Source organism: Aotus nancymaae, unplaced genomic scaffold (assembly GCF_030222135.1).
Source record: "Aotus nancymaae isolate 86718 unplaced genomic scaffold, 86718_ANA_hifiasm-v0.15.2.pri h1tg000076l, whole genome shotgun sequence".
In the NCBI taxonomy this organism is placed as follows: domain Eukaryota; kingdom Metazoa; phylum Chordata; class Mammalia; order Primates; family Aotidae; genus Aotus; species Aotus nancymaae.
In genome coordinates, this window is record NW_026988491.1 from 4,713,984 (window position 1) to 4,739,710 (window position 25,727).

A 25,727-nucleotide genomic window follows, 5' to 3' on the forward strand; every position below is an offset into this window, starting at 1 on the left:
CGGCTCACCAGCGCTGGTGAAGTCCTCAGCTTTCCTGTCTTCGGGTCCTTGTGGGTGATCTGGAGTTGGTCCAGGGGCAGAGCTGGCATTGTGCTGCGTGACCCTCCTGAAAGGAATATGGATGGGAAGAAGAGAGCAGATACACAGGCTCCTGGGGGCAGGGCCTGCTCTGGGGCTGATCCCAGAGTCAGGAGAGAAGCTTCAAAAAAAATAAATAAATAAAAAGAGAAGCTTCAATCTCTCGCCTTAGGAGGCTCCTGTTGTGGTCCAGGACCTGGTTCATGCACCTACTAATCCAGACAAAGTGACTTTTTTTTTGCATAAAGCAGTTCTCAATTGTAGAATAAAATACTTCCCCAAATGACTCCTGATATATATATTTCCACTGACTTTTTTTTCTGAGACGGAGTCTCAATCTGTCACCAGGCTGGAGTGCAGTGGTGCAATCTCGGCTCACTGCAACCTCTGTCTCCTGGGTTCAAGTGTTCTCCCGCCTCAGCCTCCCGAGTAGCTGGGACTACAGGTACATGCCACCACACTCGGCTAATTTTTTGTATTTTTAGTAGAGACAGGGTTTCACCACATTGGCCAGGATGGTCTCGATCTCCTGATCTCATGATCTGCCCGCCTTGGTCTCCCAAAGTGCTGGGATTACAGGTGCGAGCCACCGCGTCTGGTCTTTTTTTAAGAGACAGTCTTACTCTGTTGCCCAGTGCAGTGGTACAATCATAGCTCACAGTGGCCTCTAACTCTGGAGCTAAAGCAATCCTCCCACCTCAGCCTCTGAGTAGCTGGGACTACAGGCATGCACCACTATGGCCAGCTAATTTTTTAATTTTTTGTAGAGACAGGTTTTATTTTTTGATAGATGGGTTCTTACGACATTGCTCAGGCTGGTCTCGAACCCCTGGGCTCAAATGATCCTCCTGTCTTCGTCTCCCAAAGTACTGCCTCAGTCTCCCAAAGAATTCACAGGTGTGAGCCTCTGTGCCCAGCCTATTTCCACCCACTTTGAGAAGTACTGGCTAAAAATACTTAGATTCTCTTTATTATGGCTCCAGCTCTGTGAGCTCAGTAGCCTACGAGCTCTATGAAGACAGCGCTCAGGGCTCTCTCTTGCTACCTTTTCTGTAAGCACAGGATTAGTACAGAGGTGGCCTCACCAAATGTTTGAAGAACGACTGTATATGAGGACACTCCTTTTAAAACTCTAGCCAGATTATAAGTCTTTTGAGGGTTGGAGCCATGGGCATCATTCCTCACTTGTGGAGGATGTTAAGATTTTACAACCTCTCTAGGCTTCAGGGAAGAAATACACGGAAGAATAGAAGGACATGAGAAGAAGGGAAGAAGGACATGGAAAAAGAGAAGGGCCAGGGAGAAAGAGAATTCATAGAAAACTGACAGTGCAAGCTCCTTTCTACAAAGGCCCAAACTGACCTCATAGTCAGTGAGTGGCAGATCCCATGTCTCCTGTCCTGCTGTCCAATGTTCTTTTCACAATATCACTTGGCCTGATATTGACAGAAGGGTCATATGTGTTGGATGAATCGTGGAATAGAAATAAATTAGGCCTCTCAAAAAACATGCCATAAAAGGCTGGCACAGTCTCAATGACAACATGAAGAGAGACAGGCTAGGGTGATGAACCTGTCACCTCTTGAGCCTTCACAGACAGGCAGAGGAGCATGGGGGCCATGAGCTACCAGGTGTGCCATATCTCAGATATTGGGCCAGGCTTAATGAAGAGGTCCTCTAAGTGCTTTTCTTTTCTCTCTCTCTCTCTCTCTCTCTCTCTCTCTTTTTTTTTTTTTTTAAAAAACAGAGACAGGGTTTCACCGTGTTACCCGGGCTGGTCTCAAACTCCTGAGCTCAAGCAATCTGCCCATCTTGGCTTCCCAAAGTGCTGGGATTATAGGTGTGAGCGCCTCGTCTCTAACTGCTTTTCTCAGCATTAACTTACTTGCCCATGTTAACTGGCTTTACTCTATATTGTATAATATAATACAATACAGTATAATACTGTATTAATGCTCACAAAAACTCTAAGGTTAGTTCTATTACAGAAGATAAGAAACTTGCTGAAGGTCTCACAGTTAGTAGGTGGTAAAGCAGGCTGGTTCTTAACCATTGACTATACAGTGTCTAATTTAGTTAAACTTAGGGGTAGGATGGGGTGAGGGGGTGGAGTGGTAGTCAAAACACTTAGAGGAGAGCCTGAGTAGTCTTGATAATAGAGACTGGCCAAGGCCAGGCGCGGTGGCTCATGGCTGTAATCCCAGCACTTTAAGAGGACGTGGCAGGTGGATCACCTGAGGTCAGGAGTTAGAGACCAGCCTGACCAATATGGTGAAACCCCGTCTCTACTAAAATTACAAAAATTAGCCGGGCGTGGTGGTGTGTACCTGTAGTCCCAGCAACATGGCTGCCTCCTGCTGAGGCAGGAGAATCACTTGAACCAGGGGGCAGAGGTTGCAGTGAGCCGAGATTGTGCCACTACACTCCAGACTGGGCGACAGAGCAAGACTCCGTCTCAAAACAAAACAAAACAATAGAGACCGGCCCGGAAAGAAGGGTAATCAAGGCAGAGGAAACAGCAAAGCAAAGGCAAGGAGGTGGAAACAGCCTGGTACCCAAGGAACCCTGGGTCCAGCCTGTTATATAGACTGTGAAGAACCCCACCCTAGAAGGATTAATGAGAGAGGACCAGTCTGCCTAGTCCTCCACACCTGTTCCAGCTCTAGGATCCCAGAAGATCAGACACACATGGTCTCTGCATACATGAGGTGGCCTGAAAAAAAATCACAAGGCAAAGTAATGAAGGGCTTGGGGTAAGTTTTCATCTTTGCTAAGCATAGATAATATCCTCTGCTGCATGTATTTCTAATCAAGTTACTATCTTACTAGCCTCTCACAACAACCCAATTAAGGACAACAAGGATTACTATGCTGAGATGTTCAAAAAGGGTCCCTGATTTGCTCAAGGCAAATACATTAGTGGCCAAGCTGAAACTGAAGCCCAGGTCTTTTGCTATGGCACCTGAGGCTCTTGTGTTGAATATGTTAGAATATATATATACATACTTTTTTCCTAACCCTCTAGCCATGCTGGAAGGCGAGCTGGAAACACCACTGGTCTGCACACTAGTGCAAAAGTCTAAATGACTCACAGGCCCAATTCTTTACAAGCTCGCCCACTGAAGATGGCAGTGGGAGTGATGGCAGTGTTGAGACACAGGGTGGAGAAAAAGTCATGAGGAGGAGGCAAGTCTCCACCCTTTAACCTCTAGGCCCCACAGTCCAGGCCTAGACAGGTAGAGACAGCACTTGCTTTAAGAAGAAATTCACAGCCATGTGCACTGGCTCATGCCTATAATCCTAGCACTTAGGAGGCCAAGGCGGGAAGATTGCTTGAAGCCAGGAGTTTGAGACCAGCCTGACCAACAGAGTGAGACCCCATCTCTACAAAAAATAAAAAATTACTCAGGTGCGGTGGTATACACCTGTAGTCCCAGCTACTCAGGAGGGTGAAGTGGGAGGATCACCTGAGCCCAGGAGATCAAGGCTTCAGTGAGCCTTGATGGCACCACTGCACTCCATCCTAGGTGACAGAGCAAGATCCTGTCCCAAAATTTAAAAAAAAAATTTTTTTTTAAAGATACTCACTTCTACAAACCATTGCCTGGCAGGGCAATTCAGGGCTAGCCTGGTGTGGTGGTAGGGAGAGAGCTACAGTCCTACAGTCTGGGTTCAAATCCTGGCTCCACCTTTTCTTATCCATTTTGAGACCCTGAGACAGTTCCCTAACCTCTCTAACCCTTGATTGCCTCTTTTGTAACATCAAAATTGTAATAGTCTATGATCTCGTAGGATTAGTATGAGAAGTAATCAATGCGAAGTGTTCAACCCAATACCTGACACATAATAAGCACTCAATAAAGTTTAGTTGTTGTTATTATTCAAGTCCCAACCAGAGGCAAGACACTCTGGGCTTCCTGGTTTATCCAGCAAACAATTCCTGAATACAGTCTGGGTCCTAGGCATATAACTGACAAGTGACTATCATTTGGTGTTAAAGCTGTAACAGGAAATTTCCAAAACTAGAACACAGTAGAGAAAGGAAGGATGTTACAAATAAGGTGATCTATAACTTGGATGTTGAAGAACAGGGGGAGAAGGTGAACATTCCAAGCAGAGAGCAAGCATGAACAAAGGCTCAAGGAAGGATGTTACAAAGAAGGTGATCTATAACTTGGATGTTGAAGAACAGGGGGAGAAGGTGAACATTCCAAGCAGAGAGCAAGCATGAACAAAGGCTCAGAGTCTTAGAATGTGTGGCTTTGGGTTGGGTGAGGTGGCTCCTTCCTGTAATCTCAGCACACTGGGGAAGCTAAGGCAGAAGAATCACTTGAGCCCAGGAGATTGAGGTTGCAGTGAGCCACGATCACGTCACTGAACTCCAGCCTAGGGGACATAGTGACACCATGTCTAAAAAGTGTGGCTTTGAAGAAAGAGGGAGACGTTTGGTGTTGCTGAAAACACAAGGTCAGATAGGGGATGACAGAAATGAAGAGAGAAGAGAAGCTGGATAGGGAAGACAAGACCAGTTAAAAAAGAGCCTCAAAATAGCTTGAACCCAGGAGGCGGAGGTTGCAGTGAGCTGAGATAGCGCCACTGCACTGCAGCCTGGGCAACAGAGCGAGACTCCATCTCAAAAAAATAAAAGCCTCAAATGCTACACTAAAGAGTTTGGTATTTCATTTGAAGGTAGTGAGGAGTTGTTTAAGTATGGGGGAGACATAATCAGAAAGAGATGATAATAACCTGGTGGCAGAGAAGACCTTTTATGAACCATAGGAGAGCAAACACTATATTAATCATTTCATTCATTCAATTTTTTTGGGGGGGGATGGGAGTCTTGCTTCGTCACCGAGGCTGGAATACAGAGGAGCAATCTCAGCTCACTGCAACCTCCGCCTCCCAGGTTCAAGAGATTCTCCTACCTTAGCCTCCTGAGTAGCTTGGATTACAGGCACACGCCGTGACACCTGGCTAATTTTTGTATTTTTAGTAGAGAGAGGGTTTCACCATGTTGGCCATGCTGGTCCTGACCTCAGGTGATCTGCCCACCTTGGCCTCCCAGAGTGCTGGGATTACAGGCATGAGTCACTGCCCAACCATTCAAATATTTTTGAGCACCTAGTATGTGGCAGGCACTGATGCCCACAGAATACCAAGGTGAGCAAATAACAAACCTGGTCCTGCCCTTCACAGGGTTACAGTCCTAATGGGGAAAGACAGATACTTTCCCAATTAGCCGTACAAACAAATAAAATGCAATACCATGATGTAGCTATGTAGGTAAGGCTCATGAGACTGTGGCAGCATTTAAAGGAGAGACCTGCCTGTAATCCCAGCACTTTAGGAGGCCAAGGCGGGTGGATCATGAGGTCAGGAGTTTGAGACCATCCTGGCCAAGATGGTGAAACCCCGTCTCTACTAAAAATACAAAAATTAGCCGGGCGTGGTGGCACACGCCTGTAGTCCCAGCTACTCGGGAGGCTGAGGCGGAAGAATCACTTGAATCCAGGAGGTGGAGGTTGCAGTGAGCCGAGACTGCGCCACTGTGCTCCAGCCTGGCAACAGAGAAAGACTCCGCCTCAAAAAAAAAAAAGAAGAAAAAAAAATATGCAAAAAAAAAAAATTAGCTGGGCATGGTGGCATGCGCCTGTAGTTCCAGCTGCTCAGGAAGCTGAGGCAGAAGAATTGCTTGAACCCAGGAGGCAGAGGTTGCAGTGAGCCGAGATCGCGCCACTGCACTCTAGCCTGGGTGACAGAGCAAGATTCCATCTCAAAAATAAAAATAAAAAAATAAAAGAGAGACTTGACCTGAGGGAGAAGGGACGTTAAGGAAGACTTGAGTTTTCGACTATAGAAATTAACTAGGCAGGTCCAGGCACAGTGGCTAACTCCCGTAATCCCAGCACTTTGGGAGGCCAAGGCAGGCGGATCATGAGGTCAGGAGATCGAGACTATCCTGGCTAACAGGGCGAAGCCCCGTCTCTACTAAAAATACAAAAAAAAAAAAAAAAAAAAATTAGCTGGGTGTGGTGGTGCATACCTTTAATCCCAGCTACTCCGAAGGCTGAGACAGGAGGATCGCTTTAACCCAGGAGGTAGAGGTTGCAGTAAGCTGAAATCATGCCACTGCACTCCAGCCTGGGTGACAAAGCAAGACTCCATCTAGGAAAAAAGAAAAGAAAAGAAAAGAAATTAACTAGGCAGGCCAGGTGAGGTGGCTCACAGCTCTAATCCCAGCACTTTGGGAGATCGAGGCGGGCAGATCACGAGGTCAAGAGTTGGAGACCAGCCTGGCCAACATGGTGAAACCCCCTCTCTACTAAAAATACAAAAATTTAACCAAGTATGGTGGCGCGCATGTAATCCCAGCTACTAGGGAGGCTGAGGCAGGAAAATCACTTGAACACATGAAGCAGAGGTTGCAGTGAGCCAAGATTGAGCCATTGCACTCCAGCCTGGGCAACAGAGCAAGACTCTGTCTTGGTGGGGGGCGGGGGAAGAAATTAACTAGACAATCTGAACTTTAAGTTCCAAAAGGACAAACAACAATCATGACTATGTCTGTGTCCACCGCTGTATTCCTCTGTGGGGCAGGGCAGCAAAAGCCAAAAGCTAGGAAAGGGAGGGGAGCTCCCTACAAGCACCCAATTACAGTATGGCCTGGGAGCATTCCCGGGGCTACTGCTCTCTCAGTTTCTTTGTCACCATTCCTCTAGTCTCTCAATAGAATATTACTCTCCTCAGAGACCTTCTGATTGCTCTGCCTATAGTATCCACTCTCCCAGTTACTGTTATAGCTTTAATGATCTAGCGCATTTGCTTGTCGTTGACCATATCCTCCCACTAGACTGTAAGCTCCATGAAGGCAGAAACCTTGTCTGTCTTGCTTTCTTTGTATCCCCAATGCCTATATCTGTGTCTGGCACATGGGAAGCACTCCACAAATATTTGCTAAAGGAATGAACGAACCGTGAGGGAACTGAAGCCCCGGGTGTGAGGATGTAGGGGGACAGTGGCTGGTCCAAGGCCACTCTGGGGCCGATCTTCGATCCCGGGGTTCCTGACCCTGGCGGCCTAGCCTCAGAGGGTGGCTCAGAACTCCTCCAGTACCATAAGCGTCGGCCCCGCAATGGAGGCCAGAGGGTGAGAGAGCCAAGGCTGCCCAAGGTACAGCCGCGGCTCCTCCGGGGCCCCGTGCTCCGCATCCAGCAGGGACCAGCCACTCACTCACCTCGGCGGCTCCGCCACTGGCTCTCTGCCGCCACCGCCGCCACCGCCGCCGCCAACCACGGTGACAGCTCCCTGCGAGCCCGCACTTCCGGGGTCAAACGGCGATTCCGCAGGAGCAGACAGGAAGTCTCGGCCTGGCCCCCGCCCCCAGGGCGAACTACCGCCCGGAAGCTGGACCAGGTCCACCCCTCTATTCCTAAGACTCCGCCCCGCACTCGGCCGTCTGTAGCCACGTCGCCATCCCCTCTTACCTCCTTTCCTGCTTAAGCAGAGGATAGGTCAGCTGAGGGCGGGTTATGTGATTACACCTCTTGGGAAATCCAAGTATGGCACCTGAGAAGGCGTCTCGGAATCCCAGGCTTCCACCTTCTGCTCGACCTCCTTAGTCATCGTTTTACATATTTAACCCAGAAGAGAAATTTTAATAAGTCAAAAAGCACGAACATAATGTTAAGCAGATGTGCAGGTACAGACTGCGATTTCATTTACAGGAAATTCTAAAACAGAACTCACGAGTGGGGATGGTAAGATTGGTGGTTCCCCCTGGGGCTGTGGACTGGGAGGGGCCACAGTGAGGCTGGGGTCACCCGCTGTCTTCATCTCGGTGATTGCCATGTAGATGCTTTGGAAAATTCATCACATTGTACACTTAAGATTGGTGCACTTTTCTGTATGTATGCAATACAGTTTTTTTTTTTTAAGGAAGGTACAAGTATAGCTATTGTAAGAAAAGGATGCAATTATTCTACAGAATGTCTCAGGTAATGTAGGTTTAGTGGTCCCTAAGCCTGGCTATGGATCAGAATCCTCACAGAAAACTTGTTAAGAACACACATCTCTGGCTTCCTCTCAGTGCCTGGCACACAGTAAGAATTCAAAACCAACCACCATCATTATTGGGGTGTTATGGAAGCCCCTGAATGGGGAACACAACCCCGCCCTGGGATTGTGAAATATTTCCCAGGACCCTCCTGCCAATCCCTGCTATCTGCACTGGGGCTACAAGGAATGCTTAGTTCATTCAGTGCTTGTCCTCAAGGAGCTTACAAGATAGGGAGTGCAAGAAAACCAATAGCAATGAGTCAATGTGATGAATGCAGGTGCTGAGGAAATAGGAGACATGACCTGTAAACCAGAAATGAGATGAGAGGGGCTGGATATTATATTAGTTATGTATTGCTACGTAACATATCACCACAACCTTATAACAACACACTGCTTGCAACTTATAACAAACACATGTATTTATTTATTTAGAGATACAGTCTCACTCTATGGCCAGTCTGGAGTGCAGTGGCGCTATCTTGGCTCACTGCTACCTCTGCCTCCCGGGTTCAAGCAATTCTCATGCCTCAGCCTCCTGAGTAGCTGGGACTACAGGTGTGTGCCACCGTGCCCAGCTAATTTTTGTATTTTTAGTAGAGACGGGGTTTCACCATGTTGGCCAGGATGATCTTGATCTCTTGATCTCGTGATCTGCCCACCTTGGCCTCCCAAAGTTCTGGGATTACAGGCGTGAGCTACCACATCTGGCCAACAAACACATTTATTATCTCACATTTTCTGTGGGCCAGGAATCTGAGGATGGCATAGCTGGCTCCTCTACATCAGGATCACCCACAAGGCTGCAATCAAGGTATCAGCCAGGGCTGGAGTCTCATCTAAAGGCTCAAATCAAAAAGGATCTACTTCTAAATTCCCATGGCTACTGGCTAAATTCCTTTCCTTAAGCGTTGTTGGACTGAGGGTCTCAGTTCCTAGCTGGATTTTGGCCAAAGGCTTGTCACGTAGGCTTCTCCAGTGTAGCAGCCTGCTTTATCAAAGCATGCCAGCCGAGAAGTCAATAGGGAAGCCAAGAGTGGTGGCACATGCTTATAGTTCCAGCAAGATGGGAAGCTGAAGCAGGAGAATTGTTTGTGCCTAGGAGTTCAAACTGAGCCTGAGCAACATAGCAAGACCCAGTCTCTAAAAATAAAAAATATAAAAGAAAATAGGGCAACAGGGGCTGGGCACAGTGGCTCATGCTTATAATTCCAACACTTTGGGAGGCTGAAGTGGGAGGATCGCTTGAGTCCAGAAGTTTGAGGCCATCCTAGGCAACATAGTGAGACTTCATCTCTACAAAAAAAAATTTTTAATTAGCCAGGCATGGTGGTATATACCTGTAGTCCCAGCTACTTAGGAGGTTGAGGCAGGAGGATTGCTTGAGTCCAGGAGTTTGAGGCTATAATTAGCCATGATCACACCACTGCACTCCAGCCTGCACAACAGAGCAAGATGCTGTCTTGAACAAACAAAAGGAGGCAATAGGAGAGTCTACTAGCAAGAGAGAAGTTACAATCTCGTGTAACCTAATCATGAAAATGACATCACTTTTGCCATGTTCTATTTGTTATTAGCAAGTCACAGAACTTGCCCACAGGGGACTACACAAGGGCATGAATACCAAAAGATGTGGATCACTGGAGGCAATTCTAGAGTCTGCATGCCACAGATACCTAGAGAATACATATCAGCTGGTCCGAGTGCAGTGGTGTTTACAACTAATTGATCACAACCAGTTACAGATTTCTTTGTTCCTTCTCCACTCCCACTATTTCACTTGACTAGCCTAAAAAAAAAAAAGGATACATATCAACCCGAAGTCTGCAGGAGAGGAAGTAGAGGTGAAGAGAGAGAAAGACAATTAATAAGCATTTTACATATATTATCTCTTTGATTCTTTTTTTGTTTGAGACGAAGCCTGTCTCACTCTATCACCCAGGCTGGAGTGCAGTGGCACGATCTAAGCTCACTGTGACTGTCGCCTCCCAGATTCAAGCCATCCTCCAGCCTCAGCTTCCCTAGTAGCTGGGAGTACAGGCACGCATCACCACACTTGGCTAATTTTTGTATTTTTAATAGAGATGTGATTTCGCCAGGTTGACCAGGCTAGTCTCGAACTCCTGACCTCAGGTGATCTGCCTGCCTTGGTCTCCCAAAGTGCTGGGATTACAGGTGTGAGCCACTGCACCTGGTACTCTTTGACTCTTTGTAAGAATAGTAAAAGGTAGATGCTATTATTACCCCATTTTTTTTTCTTATTTAAGTTGTTTATTGTAAGATAATTTACAAATATCTTGCTGTCTTCAGTAATTCAAACAATGGAGAAACAGTTTTTTTCTGACAAAGACAGCATCAGTAAGCTAAAAACAAAATCAGCTGGCTGAATTTTCCTTCTTTACCTCTTGTCTGAGGATGGAACTTGATTTTCATTAATCCAGAGCTGCAACACCAGAGATGATTTCAATCAACTCCTTTGTGATGACAGCTTGGCGGGTACGGTTGAATGTCAATGTCAATTTGTCAATCATCTCAGAAGCATTCTTGCTGGCGTTGTCCATGGCTGTCATACTGGCACTCTGCTCACTAGTGGTGGACTCCTTCAGAGAGTAGTAGATGATGTTGGCCAGACTGTATTCTTGGTAATTTTGCAGCACATTGGCATCAATATCATCGTAGATACTCATGCTCTCAGCACTTGCAATGGTATTGAGGGAAAAGATGGGCTTTTCCTCTGTCCTATAGGAGATGACAGACCTGAATCAATTAAAGATGATTGAGGCTTCATCAAATTCATATCCAGAATTTAGTAATTCAAGGGCAATGACTGACGCATCTCCAAAAGTAGGGGGCTTTCTTCCTACTTCTTTGAATGCCGCTAGAAACTGGTCAGAATGAGTCCTATAAAGTATGCCTCTGATTTTGTCACCAATTCCAACAAGCATAACTTCTTTCCCAGCTGCTGTTAGTGTAACAACCTCACTTTTCATCTGTTTAGCAATGGAGGAGTGAATAGCACCACACAGTCCTCGGTCTGAGGACACACCAATAAGGAGGTGTTTCTTCTTGTCTTCAGGCCCCTTGATATCAGCTTTCTCATACAGAGCCAAAGATCCCAATCCATATATTCGAGCTGGTTTCAGCTCTCTCTCACCTCGGGCTTATTTTGCTGCTGCTATCATTTTCATAGACTTGGTAATGTTCTGGATGTTTTTGATGGACTTTAGTCGCCTGGTAATATCTTTCAAAGTTGCCGTATTTCGAACTTGAATCCATTGCGGCTGCAAGGTCCAGGCCGACAGCCCAGAGACACCCGCGCGAGAGAACATGGTAGCTGCAGCTCCGCTGAAGGTCGGTCACCTTATTACCCCATTTTCAAGAGAGGTTTAAAGACTAGACCAGAGTCACAGAACTGGTAAGTGGGTGGAGTGGGGATTTGAATTCAGCCCTGTTTAGCCCCAGAGCCTGTCCTCATAACCTCCCTACCAAAAGGCTTTCCCAAGCTCCAGGAGGTCTCAAGTGCCACAAGCTGTGGCAGAACAGTGAATGTTTCCCTTTGTTGCTGTTATTATTATTATTATTATTATTTTGAGATAGGGTCTCCTGTCACCCAGGCTGGAATGCGGTAGCACGATCATGGCTCACTTCAGCTTCTATCTCCTGAGCTCAAGCAATTCTCCTGCCTCAGTCTCCTGAGTAGGTGTGACTACAGGCAGGCACCACCATGCCTGGCTAATTTTTCATTTTTTTTTTTTTTTTTTTTGTAGAGATGGCATCTTACTATGTTGCCCAGGCTGGTCCTGAACTCTTGGGCTCAAATGATCTTCCCACCTCAGCCTCCCAAAGTGCTGGGATTATAGGTGTGAGCCACCACGCCAGCCTGTTGCTGTCATTTTTAGGAAAACTGATCTTCTACTGACATGGAAGGGACAGAAAAAGGTGCCAGAAACTCTGTGTGTGTGTTTTTTTTCTCTGTCATCCACACACATTGGACACATGGAAAATGCTATCCGTATCTCTGATTGGTTGGGAGAAAATCACTTGCAGCAGAGCCTTTGGTCCAGGAAAAACTTAAAATAGGAGTTCTGGAGAAAATATATGCACTGGCTTCATCTTTCCCTATTATACAAAGATGCTCATATCACTAAGGTTTTGGAACTAAATAACATGACTGTAAGAGGACAAAAACATCCAGTAAGTCACCTAACTTCTCCAAACATATCTGTTTCCTCATCTGTTAAACAAGGTAGTTAATACCCACCTCATCAGCATTAGAAGGTTTAAGACTGGGTATGGTGGCTTATGCCTATAATCCCAGCACTTTGGGAGGCTGAGGTGGGAGGATTGTTTGAGGCCAAGAGTTCGAGACCAACCTGGGCAACATAATGAGACTTAGTCTCTCAAAACATAAAAAATAAAAAACTAACTGGGTTCAGTGGCACATGCCTGTAGTCCCAGCTACTCTGGAGGCTGGGATAGGAGGATAGCTTGAGCCTGGGAGGTGGAGGCTGCAGTAAGATGTGGTTGTGCCTCTGCACTTCAGTCTCAAAACAAAACAAAACAAAACAGAAGGCTTAAATGAGATAATATAGACAAATGCCAAGCACATAGTAGGTGCTCAAAAAATGTTAGTGAAAAGGAAGAAAGGTGACCCCCTGTCATCTGGAGTGTTATTAACTTTCACATTTCTTTCATCTTTTTCTTTTGCCTAAAGAGCGTAATGAGGAATGTTTGTTTACAAAGGACACATTCTTGTCTGAGCTAATATGTGTTCAACCGAAATTAAATTTAAAAGCCAGTTTAACAGAAGAAGCCTCAAGTCATGCATAAGTCATTTGCAAACATGCAAATTCAGAGTAATTTCTTGGCCTGGAGTCTCCTCTAGATTAAAAGAAAAACAACAACTAATTTAAGAGCAACTATTTGGTTTGGCAAAAGAGAGGAGCGTCCATGGTTCTTATAACCAACCAAGTCTAGGGGTAACTAAGGAGAAAACTGTCAATAGTTGGTGCTACAAAATAGACATTGGAATATCTAGGTCTGAGTCTTGCCTGGCCCAGACACTCTGAGTCACCTCAGATGAATCAGTGTTCCCTTCTGTTGCACGTCAGTCCTCCAGCAAGCATGTATTTGCAGAGCACTCATTGTTGAGATTAGCTGTTGTTTGGCATCCAGTGTTTGTTTCCTCTGTTTTCCTACCAATAGCAACTTGATCACTCCTTAGGGAACTGTCCCTCCCACTTCAGTATGTATGAAGTGAGGTTGACCCCTTACCCAGAGTTTAAGTGTCCAAAATTGTATTAGTCATCTAGTGCTATGCAACAAATCATCCCAAAATACAGTGGCTTAAAACAGTAATAATTATTAGGCCAGGTGCAGTGGTTCACGCTTATAATCCCAGCACTTTGGGAGGCCAAGGAGGGAGGATTCGCTTGGGCCCAGGAGTTCAAGACCAGCCTGGGCAACATAGTGAGACCCCCCATCTCAATTTAAAAAAATAGTTTGTGGGCCGGGCACAGTGGCTCACGCCTGTAATCCTAGCACTTTGGGAGGCCAAGGCGGGTGGATCATGAGGTCAAGATATCGAGACCATCCTGGTCAACATGGTGAAACCCCATCTCTACTAAAAATACAAAAAATTAGCTGGGCATGGTAGCGTGTGCCTGTAATCCCAGCTACTCAGGAGGCTGAGGCAGGAGAATTGCCTGAACCCAGGAGGCGGAGGTTGCGGTGAGCCAAGATCGCGCCATTGCACTCCAGCCTGGGTAACAAGAGCGAAACTCCGTCTCAAAAAAAAAAACCAAAAAACAAAAAACAATAGTTTGTTATTCCATATGGTGTCTGTGGTTTGGTAGTTCCAAAGCGGCTTGACTGGGTGGTTCTGGCTTAGGGTCTCTCAGGAAGATGCAACAGATGTCAGCTAGGACCGAAGGCTTATCAGAGCTGAAGGATCAATCACTTTCAAGGTAATCATTTACTGGCTATTGGCAAGGGGCCTGGGTTCCTCTCTACAGAGCTAGTTAAGTGTCCCCACAACATGGCCACTGGCATCTCTCAAAGGGAACAGTCTAAGAGATCAAAGCAGAAGAACCAATGTCTTTATGGCCTAGCTTTGGAAGTCACAAACTATCACTTCAGCTGCATTTCTACTGGTCACATAGGCCAGTCTTGATTCAGTGTGGGAGGGGTCTGACTATACAAAGGCATGAATATCAGAAGGCAAGATCACTAAGGGCCATCTTGGAAGCTGGCTGCCACATCAATCTAACACGAGCCTGGAGAAATGGCATATTCTAAACCTTCAGCCACAGTGATTGGCTCAAGAGTAGATACATGATATTCAAATTTTTATTTTTTTATTTTTTATTTTTAAGAAACAGAGTCACCCAGGCGCGGTGGCTCACACCTGTAATCCCAGCACTTTGGGAGGCCAAGGCAGGCATATCACAAGGTCACGTGTTCGAGACTAGCCTGGGCAATATGGTGAAACCCCGTCTCTACTCAAAATATAAAGTTTAGCCGGGAGTGGTGGCAGGCGCCCATAATCCCAGCTACTCAGGAGGCTGAGGCAGGAGAATGGCTTGAACCCGGGAGGCAGAGGTTATAGTGAGTTGAGACCATGTCACTGCACTCCAGCCTGAGCAACAGAGCGAGATTCTGTTTCAAAAAAAAAAAAGAGAGAGAGAGAGAGACAGGGTCTATATTGCCCAGGCCAGTCTCGAACTCCTGGTCTCAAGTGACCCTCCCGCGTCAGCCTCCCAGTGCTAGGATTACAGGCATCAGCCATCCTGCCCAGCCTGCCAAATCTATCCAGTGATGCCCAATTCTGGCATCTTTATTTGAAATCAAAAGAAAGAGAAGCTCTCTTTCTGATGAGATTGCTAGCAGTAAGAATGAACTAAGCTATACTGGCTGGAGGCCACGACCTAGAACCTGAGAATGAAGCCAACTCAAGGGACAGCAGAGCCAAGAAAAGGAATGACAAGCAGAGAGAAAATGAAAGAGAGAGATGAAGTCATTTGAACCTTGGATCTGGGCAAATCTGAATTATGGTACCCTGACGCTTTTCTCCTGCCGGTTTTGCTTAAGCCATTTTGAGTTGGGCTTCTGTCCTAACACAACTTTTCGATGCTCAGTCCTCCTCATGTTTAGCTGACCAGCCTTTTCTAAAGATTATTACTGGAACCCACCGGGGCAAGAGGGATGAGATTGCTAACTGTTCAAGCTCATGACCAGAAACACTTGCTGGCATTTCAAGTTGCTAGATTAGGAATGAGGAGATATTAGCTTGTGGATAGACCAGGTATACCTTGGGTACCCACCAACTGGTATTCTTTAACTAGACCAAGGGTGTTCAGGAAAGGTACATGGTAAAGAGATAGGTCATGGATTGGTTGTGGAGTCTAATCTAGGTGTTAAGCCCATTTATATCCCTTAATTACTAGGCAAATTGGGACAAGTTGCTTAGCTTGTCTGTTTCCTTAGCTGTATAATGGTACTTGTTCAACCTACCATGGTCACTCAGCAGCAAACATTCATTGAGCACCTACTGTGTGCCAGTTATCATCAGTAAAGCAATGACTCAGTTCCAACCGTCAAGGATTTTCACAGTCTTGTCAGAAATAGGAATAAAACATAAATTATAGCATAGTTTAAGAAGTATTGTGATAGGCATATACATGATGTTTTGAGGTCCTGAGGGAAAAAGCTTTTCTTTTCTTTTCTTTTTTTTTTTTTCTTTTGAGATGGAGTCTCGCCCTGTCACCCAGGCTGGAGTGCAGTGGCACGATCTCAGCTCACTGCAACCTCCACCTCCAGGATTCAAGCGATTCTCCTACCTCAGCCTCCTGAGTAATTGGGACTACAGGCGTGCACCACGACGCCCAGCTAACTTTTGTATTTTTAATAAAGATGGGGTTTCACTATACTGGCCAGGCTGGTCTCAAACTCCTGACCTTGTGATCTGCCTGCCTCAGCCTCCCAAAGGTGCTGGAATTACAGGCATGAGCCACTGCACCAGGCCTTTTTTTTTTTTGAGACAAGGTCTCACTCTGTTGCCCAGGCTGGAGTTCAGTGGCACCATCATTGCTACTGCAGCTTGGGACTCCTAGGCTCAAGTGATCCTTCCATCTCAGCCTCCCTCCTGGTATTGCATGTAAGAGCCACCATACCCAGCTAGGAAAAGCATCTTATGTGGTAGGATATGCGTGGACTCTCTGGAGAGGATGCTGTTTAATCTGAGTTTTCAGGAAATCTAGGAGCTGACAGGTTAGTAGAACGTAACAAAGAAAGAAGCAAAGACCCAGAGGTGTAAAAGAAGGTGGACCATTCAGGTAATTGCAAGTAAATATGTGTAGCTTGAATCTCAGAGTTAAAGGGCATTTTAAGGAGAGGCCAGATTATGGAAGGCTTCGTGGACCATGCTAAGGAGCTGATGGTGGGGAAGGCCCTAGAATGTGAATGGAGCTGAGGAATTTCAGGAAGTTACTTTAGAAAGATAACTCTAGTATTCAACGGTAGGCTGTCTTGTGGAAAAAAAAAGAAAGAAAGAAAGAAAGAAAGAAAAAAAAAAGATAGCTCTAATAGCCATTGGAGTCGACAGGATAGATGATAGCGAGAAAGGAGCTAGGTCTGGTGCAGGGGTTCACATCTGTAATCTCACCAGTTTGGGATGCCAAGATGGGAGAATCACTTGAGCCCTGGAGTTTGAGATCAGCCTAGGCAACATAGAGAGACCCTCGCTCTTCAAAAAATATAAAAAGTTAGGCGGGTATGGTGGCTCACACGTCTAGTACCAGCTAGTTGAGAAGCTGAGGCAGGAGGATCACTTGAGCCCAGGAGGTTGAGGATCCATTGAGCCATGATGGTGCCACTGCATTCCAGCTGGGTGACTGGCTGACAGAGCAAGACTCTGCAAAAAAAAAAAAGAATGAAGCTAGGCCGCTGTTGCAGTTATCCACTGCTGCATAATAAACTGCCCCCAAATTTAGTGGCTTATAAAGATGTATTATGTCTCATGATTCTGTGAATTGGCTGCCCAGGCTGAGTGGTTCTTCTGCTCTACTTAGTGTCAACCGGGGTTATCATTTGGGTACATTGAGTTGGGTGCTCATTTGAGGCTGGAACATCCCAGACAGTTTCATTTATATGTCTGGCATCTCAGTTGAAGTAGCTGGAATAGCTGGCAGCTGGGTAGGGCTCTCTTGCCACATGGTCCCTCTCATCAATCAGTAGTCTAGTCCAATAGTTCTCAAACAGGGGTGATTTTCTCCCACAGGGACACATGACAATGTCTGGAGACATTTCTGGTTGTCACAACTGGAGGAACTAGGAATTAGAGGCCAGGGATGCTGCTAAACATCCTACAATGCACAGGACAGCCTCACCACAAAGAACTGTCTGACCCAAAGTATTAATAGGGATGAGACTGAGAAATCTTGGTGTAGCTGGAGCTTCTATGCAGTGGTTTAGACCCCAAGAGAGTAAAAATGGAAAACATATTTATTTTCTTTTCTTTTTTTTTGAGACTCAGTCTCACTCTGTCACCCAGTCTGGGGTGCAATGACACGATCTTAACTCACTGAAACCTCCACCTCCTGGGTTCAAGCAGTTCTCCTGCCTCAGTATCCAGAGCAGCTGGAACTACAGGTGTGGGTAACACCCCCCCGATGAGCACCGAGGAAGGAGAACTGTCCATACCCAAAGCACAATTAGTGCCTGAAGAATATCTTAGTTTACAGTGTTATTACTCAGCTATTTCCTTTATATAATCCTTTATATATAATCATATATTAGTTTATAGAATTAGTGCCTGAATATAACTTACTGCTTACATATATCTAGCTTATGTAATCATACTTAATACTTATATCTAGCATACTTAGTTCTATATAACCTTTCTATATAATCATATAGGTATTGTAGTTGGAGCTGTACTGACACATTTAGTGCTGATTTATAGAATCCTTCCATATAACCATATAGTAATTTGTAGTAGGAGGAATGCCTAGAATAGTCACAGAACAGAAGCAGTACATGGGAAAACAGCCAGACCAGGACAAGAACCAAAGACCCAGGCGGTGGCGTCCCTGCCTGAAAGGGCATACGCTGTATGGCAGGCTTGGAGCAAGAGCCTGTCCTCCTGATAAAGGAGGTGTAGTACCTTGCATCCAGTTCCTGTGGAAAGTAGGCCTCAGGCCTGAGATCCTGGAAATAACTGAGGGAGAAGAACCCCTCTGGTGTGACCAGTCACGGTGGCTGTATACCCTGTCAGTCTTTTCTTGCTTCTGTGCTAGCTCAAATATCCTCCCATAATTATCTTAAGAGAAGAGCGCAAGTCTGTCAGCTCCCACTACATTGGCTTACAGTATCCTTCTATTAGAAATCCTTTGAAGTCTGCAGCCCCCAGATAAGAAGTGTGGCACACAACACCTGTTGCACACAGCCCACCTCCTTGCCTCGGTGATCTAATGGGGGTGGACCCCTTTTCTGTACACGACCTTCTACTACTGCACACGGCCCACCTCTCTGCCCAGATGACATAATGGCGTGGCCCCCTTGCTTGTGACTCATGTGATTATGTATGCCCTATTACTAAGCCTATAGATGATGACCTCACTTACGACCCTGCCCACTGCTTGTACCTAATAAATATAGATGTTTCTGGGCATTTGGGGCTCTCGCTGATCTCCGCTCATAGGTTTCGTGGCCCCCTGAGTCCAGCTGCTCTTTACCGTTTCTTCAGTGTCCTGTCTCTACTTCTTGGATCCTGCACCTCAGCACAGCATAAGAGACACCCCATGACCCTGTGGGGCCCAACAGCCCTACAACATGCACTTGCCACCATACCCAGCTAATTTTTGTATTTTAGTAGAGACAGGGTTGTACCATGTTGGCCACGCCTCGGCCTCCCAAAGTGCTGTGAGATTACAGGCATGAGCAACTGTGCCTGGCCTGTTTTTTTTTTTTTTTTTTTTTTTTGAGACAGGGTCTCACTTTGTCACACAGGCTGGAGTGCAGTGGCACAAACCTGACTCACTGCAGCCTAGACCTCCTGGGCTTAAGCAATTCTCCTGCCTCAGCCCCCAAGTAGCTGGGACTACAGGTACATGCTACCATGCCCAACTAATTTTTGTAGTTTTTATAAATATGGGGTTCTGCCACGTTGCCCACGCTGGTCTCAAACTCCGGGGCTCAAGCAATCTACCTGCCTTGCGCAACCAAATTGTTGGGATTACAGGGAGGAGCCACTGACTGTGCCTAGCCAAGAAGCTGCCATCTTTCTTTCTTTCTTTCTTTCTTTCTTTTCTTTTCTTTTCTTTTTTTTTTTTGAGATAAGAGTTTTACTCTTGTTGTCCAGGGTGGAGTACAATGGCGCAATCTTGGCTCACCACAACCTCCACCTCCTGAGTTCAAGTGATTCTCCTGCCTCAGCCTCCCGAGTAGCTGGGATTACAGGCATGTGACACCAAGCCCGTCTAATTTTGTATTTTTAGTAGAGGCAGGGTTTCTCCATGTGGGTCAGGCTGGTCTTGCACTGCCAACCTCAGGTCATCCACCTGCCTTGGCCTCCCAAACTGCTGGGATTACACATGAGCCACCATGCCTGGCCAAAGTTGCCATATTGCTTTTTATGTATGTATGTATGTATGTATGTACATATGTATGTATGTGTCTTTATAAGACCTCTCAGGGATGAATGAAGCTGCCATATTTTTTAAGCCCTAGGCTCTGGAACGCCACACCATCACTTCCTCCACATTCTATCAGTCAAAGCAAGTTACAAGGCCAGCTCTGATTCAAGTGGAGAGAAATTAGTTCTTCTCCCCGATCCATGGGCAACTACTGATCTATTTTCTCTCTTATAGATCTTTGGTGACCATTTTAACAGGAAATCAACCACAGCCAGCAAGACCATTGAATGAAAAAGATTCATGTGAGAAGTAATAGAAGTGAAACCCCATCTCCACTAAAAAATACTATTATAAATTATAGTAATAGGTGTGAGCTCAAACATTGGCAAAGTGTCCTCATGAGAAAATGAAATAATGGCAGTTGAAATCTCTTTGCAAAGTATTACATAAATACATTAATTTCATAATCCACACTGTCCTCAGCCAGGAACTGCTGTCCCCAGCAGCTTTCTGTTAAGCCAGGCTTTCTTTCAATAGGTCTCCATTCCATATCTGTTCAATCCCCCGGCCTCTGTCGAGTTCATCAAAGCTTCTGCTGACTCCAGAAGAATCTAGAGAATGAACACTGCAGTGAAAGTCTCAAATCATCCCCCGGGGCCCCCAATAACAAAACATCTGCTTGTCGTTGTCTCCTACCCCTCTTGGTTTTAGTGAGAAAACAGCGTTAAGTGATGATAATGGTAAACAACTTAAAAACCAGGTCTCCTGGCTTCCAAGAAGAGAGCTTTAATTTGAAGGCAGGTAATTATCCATTCATTATAATTTACAAATAGTGGTTGTCTTGCCTCCTGTCACTGGTCTGTGAACAACAGTCAGAAAGATGAAAAAAAAAAGTCAGAGTTAACACATTTTAGAAATCAGAGGTCAGAGAATCCCCAAATTGAAGAAAACTCTTACAGAACATGTAATTCAAACCTCTCATTTTATGGATAAAGAAACTGAGGCCCAAAGAGGGAATGGGGCTTTTCTAGAGTTACTCAGCAGTTGGAGGCATGGCAGAATGGGCACCAGAACCAAAGTTTCCTTGCTGGCTCTAGCCTAAATCCCCACCCAGGGAGATGAATGGGTGGCTCTGTCTGCCCCCATGCAGCCTGGAGACTCTGCACTCAGACCACCCATCAAAGTGGCAGTTGGCATGTTTGGATCTGTCTATAATCATCAGGGTGGGACAATAAAGCTACAGAGAGGTAGAAACAATTCCTCAAGGGCTGGGACATGGTTTAAACTGCAGAGGAGGCTGGAGCAGCAAGCATTTTGCTTCACGTCAAGATTTAACTTTTTTTTTTTAATTTGGTGGCATCTTGTACTTTTGTTTTTTTTGAGACTGGGTCTTGCTCTGTTGCCCAGGCTGAAGTGCGGCGTCAGTGATCAAAGCTCACTGCAGCCTTGACTTCCTGGCTCAAGTGATCCTCCTGCTTCAGCCTCTTGAATAGCTGGAATTACAGGCGCAAGCCACTGTGCCTAGCTAATTAAAAAAAACTTTTCATAGAGATGAGGTATGGCAATGTTGCCCAAGCTGATTTCAGATTTCTGGACTCAAGTAATTCTCCCAGCTCAGCCTTCCAAAGTGTTGAGATTACAGGCGTGAGTCATCATGCCCGTCCACATCTTGTACTTTTCATGTAGGATCTGAAAGGAAGGAATTTCAAGATGTCTTCAGCTACCCCGGTGATGGGAAAGATTGATACTTTGTGGCTTTGGCTATTAAACCTGGGGTTTAATCCAGTGGAATATCGCCAGTTCTTTAGCTTTCCTTGAGAGAGTTTGAAAAGAAGTTATTGGAAGATTTGCCTTGACCATCATGAAAAGAGGGGAATACTACTTTCTCTTCTCGCTGGGTATCTACTCTCTGGGCATCTACTCTCTGGGCTTGCACAGTCCCCAGAAGATTTCAGTATGCAGCTGCGCTGACCTAATTACTTGAGTGCAAAGGCCCCTTCACCCCTCAGGGCACCAGCAGCATCCATGCTGCTTCCTCTGCCTAAAATAACCCCCTGCTCTCCTTGTCAAGGTAAAGCCTCCTCTTCAGCTCATCTTTTCCCATGTTATAATCACTTTCCTGATATATACATTCCTAGCCAGCTCCCTTCACTTTCCTTGTGTTTCACTGGTCACAACTTATCTTCTTGTATTTATTGTGTGGTTATTTATTTATTTATTTATTTTGAGATCGAGTCTTGGTCTATGGCCCAGGCTGGAGTGCAGTGGTGAGATTTTGGCTCACTTCAACCTCTGCTTCTCAGGTTCAAGCGATTCTCCTGCCTCAGCTTCCCGAGTAGCTGGGACTACAGGCATGTGCCAGCACGCCTGGCTAATTTTTTGTATTTTTAGTAGAGATGGGGTTTCACTGTCTTAGCCTGGATGGTCTCGATCTCCTGAACTCGTGATCCATCCGCCTCGGCCTCCCAAAATGGTGGTGTTACAGGTGTGAGCCACCGCGTGCGGCCTGTTGTGTGGTTATTTAATCAATGATTGACTCCGTGATTAGACTATGTGTTCTGACAAATTAGAGACCTCATCTGTTTTGTTCACCAATCTTATCCCCAGTGCTTAGCTTGGTACCTGGCATCTTATAGTGTGCAATAAATATTTCCTGACTGAATGATTGAATCAAAGTGCCAGGATAATCTAGACCAACTCTTCCAATTCCAAGTAAAAAACTGTGGCCTAGGCCAGGTGTGTTGGCTCACGCCTGTAATCCTTGCACTTTTGGAGACCGAGGCAGACAGATCACAAGGTCAGGATATTGAGACCATCCCGGCCAACATGGTGAAACCCCATCTCCACTAAAAATACAAAAATTAGTTGGGTGTGGTGGTGCATACCTGTAATCCCAGCTACTTGGGAGGCTGAGGCACGAGAATCGCCTGAACTCAGAAGGCAGAGATTGCAGTGAGCCGAGATCCCACCACTGCACTCCAGCCTGGCTACAAGAGCGAGACTCCGTCTCCAAAGGTTAAAAAAAAAGAAAAACAAAATCTGTGGCCCAGAGATGGGCAATGACTTACCCAGGGTCACAGAGCAGGCATCGAATACTCCTTGCTGATTTGACTTCCTTAAAATACCTTGGCCCTGAGACAGGGCCATTTTGAGGAGAGGCAAGACTGAGAGATTGAGCTATTTTCCATACTGTCTTAGTCTGTTTGTGCTGTTATAACAGAACACTTGAAGCTGAGATATTTACAAAGAACAGAAATTTATTTCTCATAGTTTAGGAGGCTGGGAAGTACAAGATTAAAGCACTAGCAGGTTTGGTTGTCTGATGAGGCCTTGCTCTCTGTTTCCAAGATGGCACCATGTTGCTGTATCCTTCAGAGAGAGGGAACACTGTGTCCTTGCATGGCAGAAGGAGGAAGGGCAAGAGGGTTGAACTCCCTCCATCAAATCCTTTTATGAGGCCAGGCATGGTGGCTCATGCCTGTAATCCCAGCACTTTTGGAGGCTGAGATGGGCGGATCACCTGAGGTCAGGAGTTTAAGATCAGCCTGGCCAACATGGTGAAACCCCATGTCTACTAAAAATACAGAAAATTAGCCAGGTGTGGTGGCAGGTGCCTGTAATCCCAGCTACTTGAGAGGCTGAAGCAGGAGAATCGCTTGAACCTGGGAGGTGGGATTGCAGTGAGCCAAGATGGCGCCACCGCATTCCAGCCTGTGCAACAAGAGAAAAAAAAATTCGTTTAAGAGGGCACCGAATCCTATTCATAAGGGCAGCACCCTCCTGACTCAATCACGTTGGACAGGTTGCACCTTTTAATACTGTCACATTGGCAACACCTGAATTTTGGAGGGGACGTATTCAAACTGTAGCACATGCCCTGAACAATTGTAGTTCCTCTCCTTAACAGAAGGCTCCTCATGAGGCAAGAACCTAAACCCAAGTCCATGAAGGGGCTCCCAAGATCTACGTCCCCCTTGAATTGTACACACTTGTGTTTGGGGAACATTTTTCAGTAGAGAGGCTGAGAGGCTTCATCTGATCCTCAAAGAGGCAGCCTCAAAGTGCTAGCAGCAACTCACACCAGCATCCTGCTGAACCTCTTCTTCCCTTCTAGCTAGAAAAGCCATCTCAAGGCCCAAGAATCTCTAGTGACAGAAACTTGGCTTAGTGTGAGGCTATGAGGCAAGCAGTGGTCAGGGCAAAGTGACTAATACACGGAATCAGAGAGAAATACTTTTTCAGCTTCAGTTGGTTAGGGATGTCAGGGAAAGCTTCCTGGAGTATGTGCCAATCAAGTTGGGCTGCAATGGACTGTGAAGATTTAAGAGCCTGGAAGCTTTAAGAGGCTGGAGGGAAATAGAGTCCAGAATTTCCTTTGGGCAGCCCCAATGTCTTCACCAACGCCCATTCCCAAAAGGGAGGTTGTTTAAATTGTCCAGTATTGGCGTCATTTTCATCCAGAGATCATCCTGGATGTAGAGTTTCTTTTTCCTTTTCCCTTTATTTTATTTTTTTGAGTTGGATTCCCAGTGTCGCCCAGGCTGGAATGCAGTAGTGTGACCATGGCTCGCTGAAGCCTTGAACTCCTGACCTCATGTGATCTTCTTGCCCCAGCCTACCAAGTAGTTAAGACTATAGGCACTAGTTATATATATATTTTAGAGATGGGATCTTACTATGTTGCCCAGGCTGGTCTCGAACTCCTGGGCTCGAGTGATCCTCCTGCCTTGGCCTCTCAAAGTGCTGGAATTACATTATAGGTGTGAGTTGCTGTACCTGGCCCCTTCTCTCTTTATTTTTTATTATTTTATTTTATTGTAATTTTTATTTTATATATACATACATTTTTTGAGACAGTCTCGCTCTGTTGCCCAGGCTGGAGTGCAATGGTGCGATCTTGGCTCGCTGTAACTTCAGCCTCCTGGATTCAAGCAATTCTCCTGCCTTGAATAGCTGGGATTACAGGTATGAGTCACTGCACCTGGCTATTTGTTTTTAACGGAGATGGAGATGAAGTTTTGCCATGTTGCCAAGGCTGGTCTCTAATTCCTGGGCTCAAGCAATTTGCCCACCTGGTCCTTCAAAAGTGCTGGGATTACAGGTGTGAGCCACTGCGGCCAGCCCATTTCATATTTTTGAGACAGAGTCTTATTCTGTCACCCAGGCTGGACTGCAGTAGCATAATCACAGCTCACTGCAGCCTCAACCTTCCAGATTGAAATGCTCCTCAATGCTCAGCCTCCCAAATAGCTGGGAGTACAGGAGTGTGTCACCACACCTGGCTAATTTTGTATTTGTATTTTTATTTTTTTTGAGACAGAGTCTCACTCTGTTGCCCAGGCTGGAGTACAATGGCACAATCTTGGCTCACTGCAACCTTCGCCTCCTTGGTTCAAGTGATTCTCCTGCCTTAGCCTCCTGAGTAGCTGGGATTACAGGTGTGCACCACCACACCTGGCTAATTTTTGTATTTTTAGTAAAGATGTAGTTCCACCATGTTGGCCAGGCTGGTCTTAAACTCCTGACCTTAGGTGGTCCTCCTGCGTCAGCCTCCCAAAGTGCTGGGATTACAGGTGTGAGCCACCGCACCTGGCCCTAATTTTTTGTATTTTTTGTAGCAACGAGATTTCACTTTTTTGCCCAGGCTAGTCTCGAACTCGTGGACTCAAGTGATCCTCCTGCCTTGATCTCCCAAAGTGTTGGAATTACAGGCATGAGCCACTGTGCCCAGTCCTCTCTCCCTTTAGAAGAAAACATAGACTGATTTTGTGATGCCAACCACTGCCAGTGGCCCTTTGTCCTCTCTGCTGAATTATTCATCTGCAAAATGAATTATTAATTTCCAATTTTGGATAGCAAATGCCAGGCAAATAGATAGAAATGGAATTGGGACCCTGGGCCTGGAGCCACATACCTCCCTAGGTTCTCCAAAGCACAGGCCACCAGGGCCAAGAAATTATG

General features: G+C 46.0%; 2 protein-coding genes and 1 pseudogene across 9 annotated transcripts in view; 1 reads left to right on the forward strand and 2 right to left on the reverse strand.

The window, feature by feature from the left end:
- ASCC2 (activating signal cointegrator 1 complex subunit 2) overlaps positions 1–7,411 on the reverse strand; it is a 48,944-nt gene extending 41,533 nt beyond the window's left edge. For 2 of the 8 annotated variants that reach the window (XM_012464962.2, XM_012464957.2), the window contains exons 1-3: positions 7,313–7,411; positions 2,730–2,791; positions 9–106 (exon numbers count right to left, since the gene is read on the reverse strand). In XM_012464962.2, the coding sequence (XP_012320385.2) occupies positions 9–89 (81 nt within the window). In that variant the 5' untranslated portion in view covers positions 90–106; positions 2,730–2,791; positions 7,313–7,411. Of the gene's footprint in view, positions 1–8; positions 107–2,729; positions 2,792–6,121; positions 6,244–7,312 lie in introns of all 8 variants that reach the window. The other 6 variants (XM_012464963.2, XM_012464958.2, XM_064367889.1 and 3 more) reach the window with 4 other exon arrangements.
- MTMR3 (myotubularin related protein 3) overlaps positions 1–25,727 on the forward strand; it is a 250,652-nt gene that overhangs the window by 62,220 nt on the left and 162,705 nt on the right. The window lies entirely within an intron of this gene.
- On the reverse strand, positions 10,388–11,487 carry LOC105725755 (ATP synthase subunit gamma, mitochondrial-like; annotated as a pseudogene).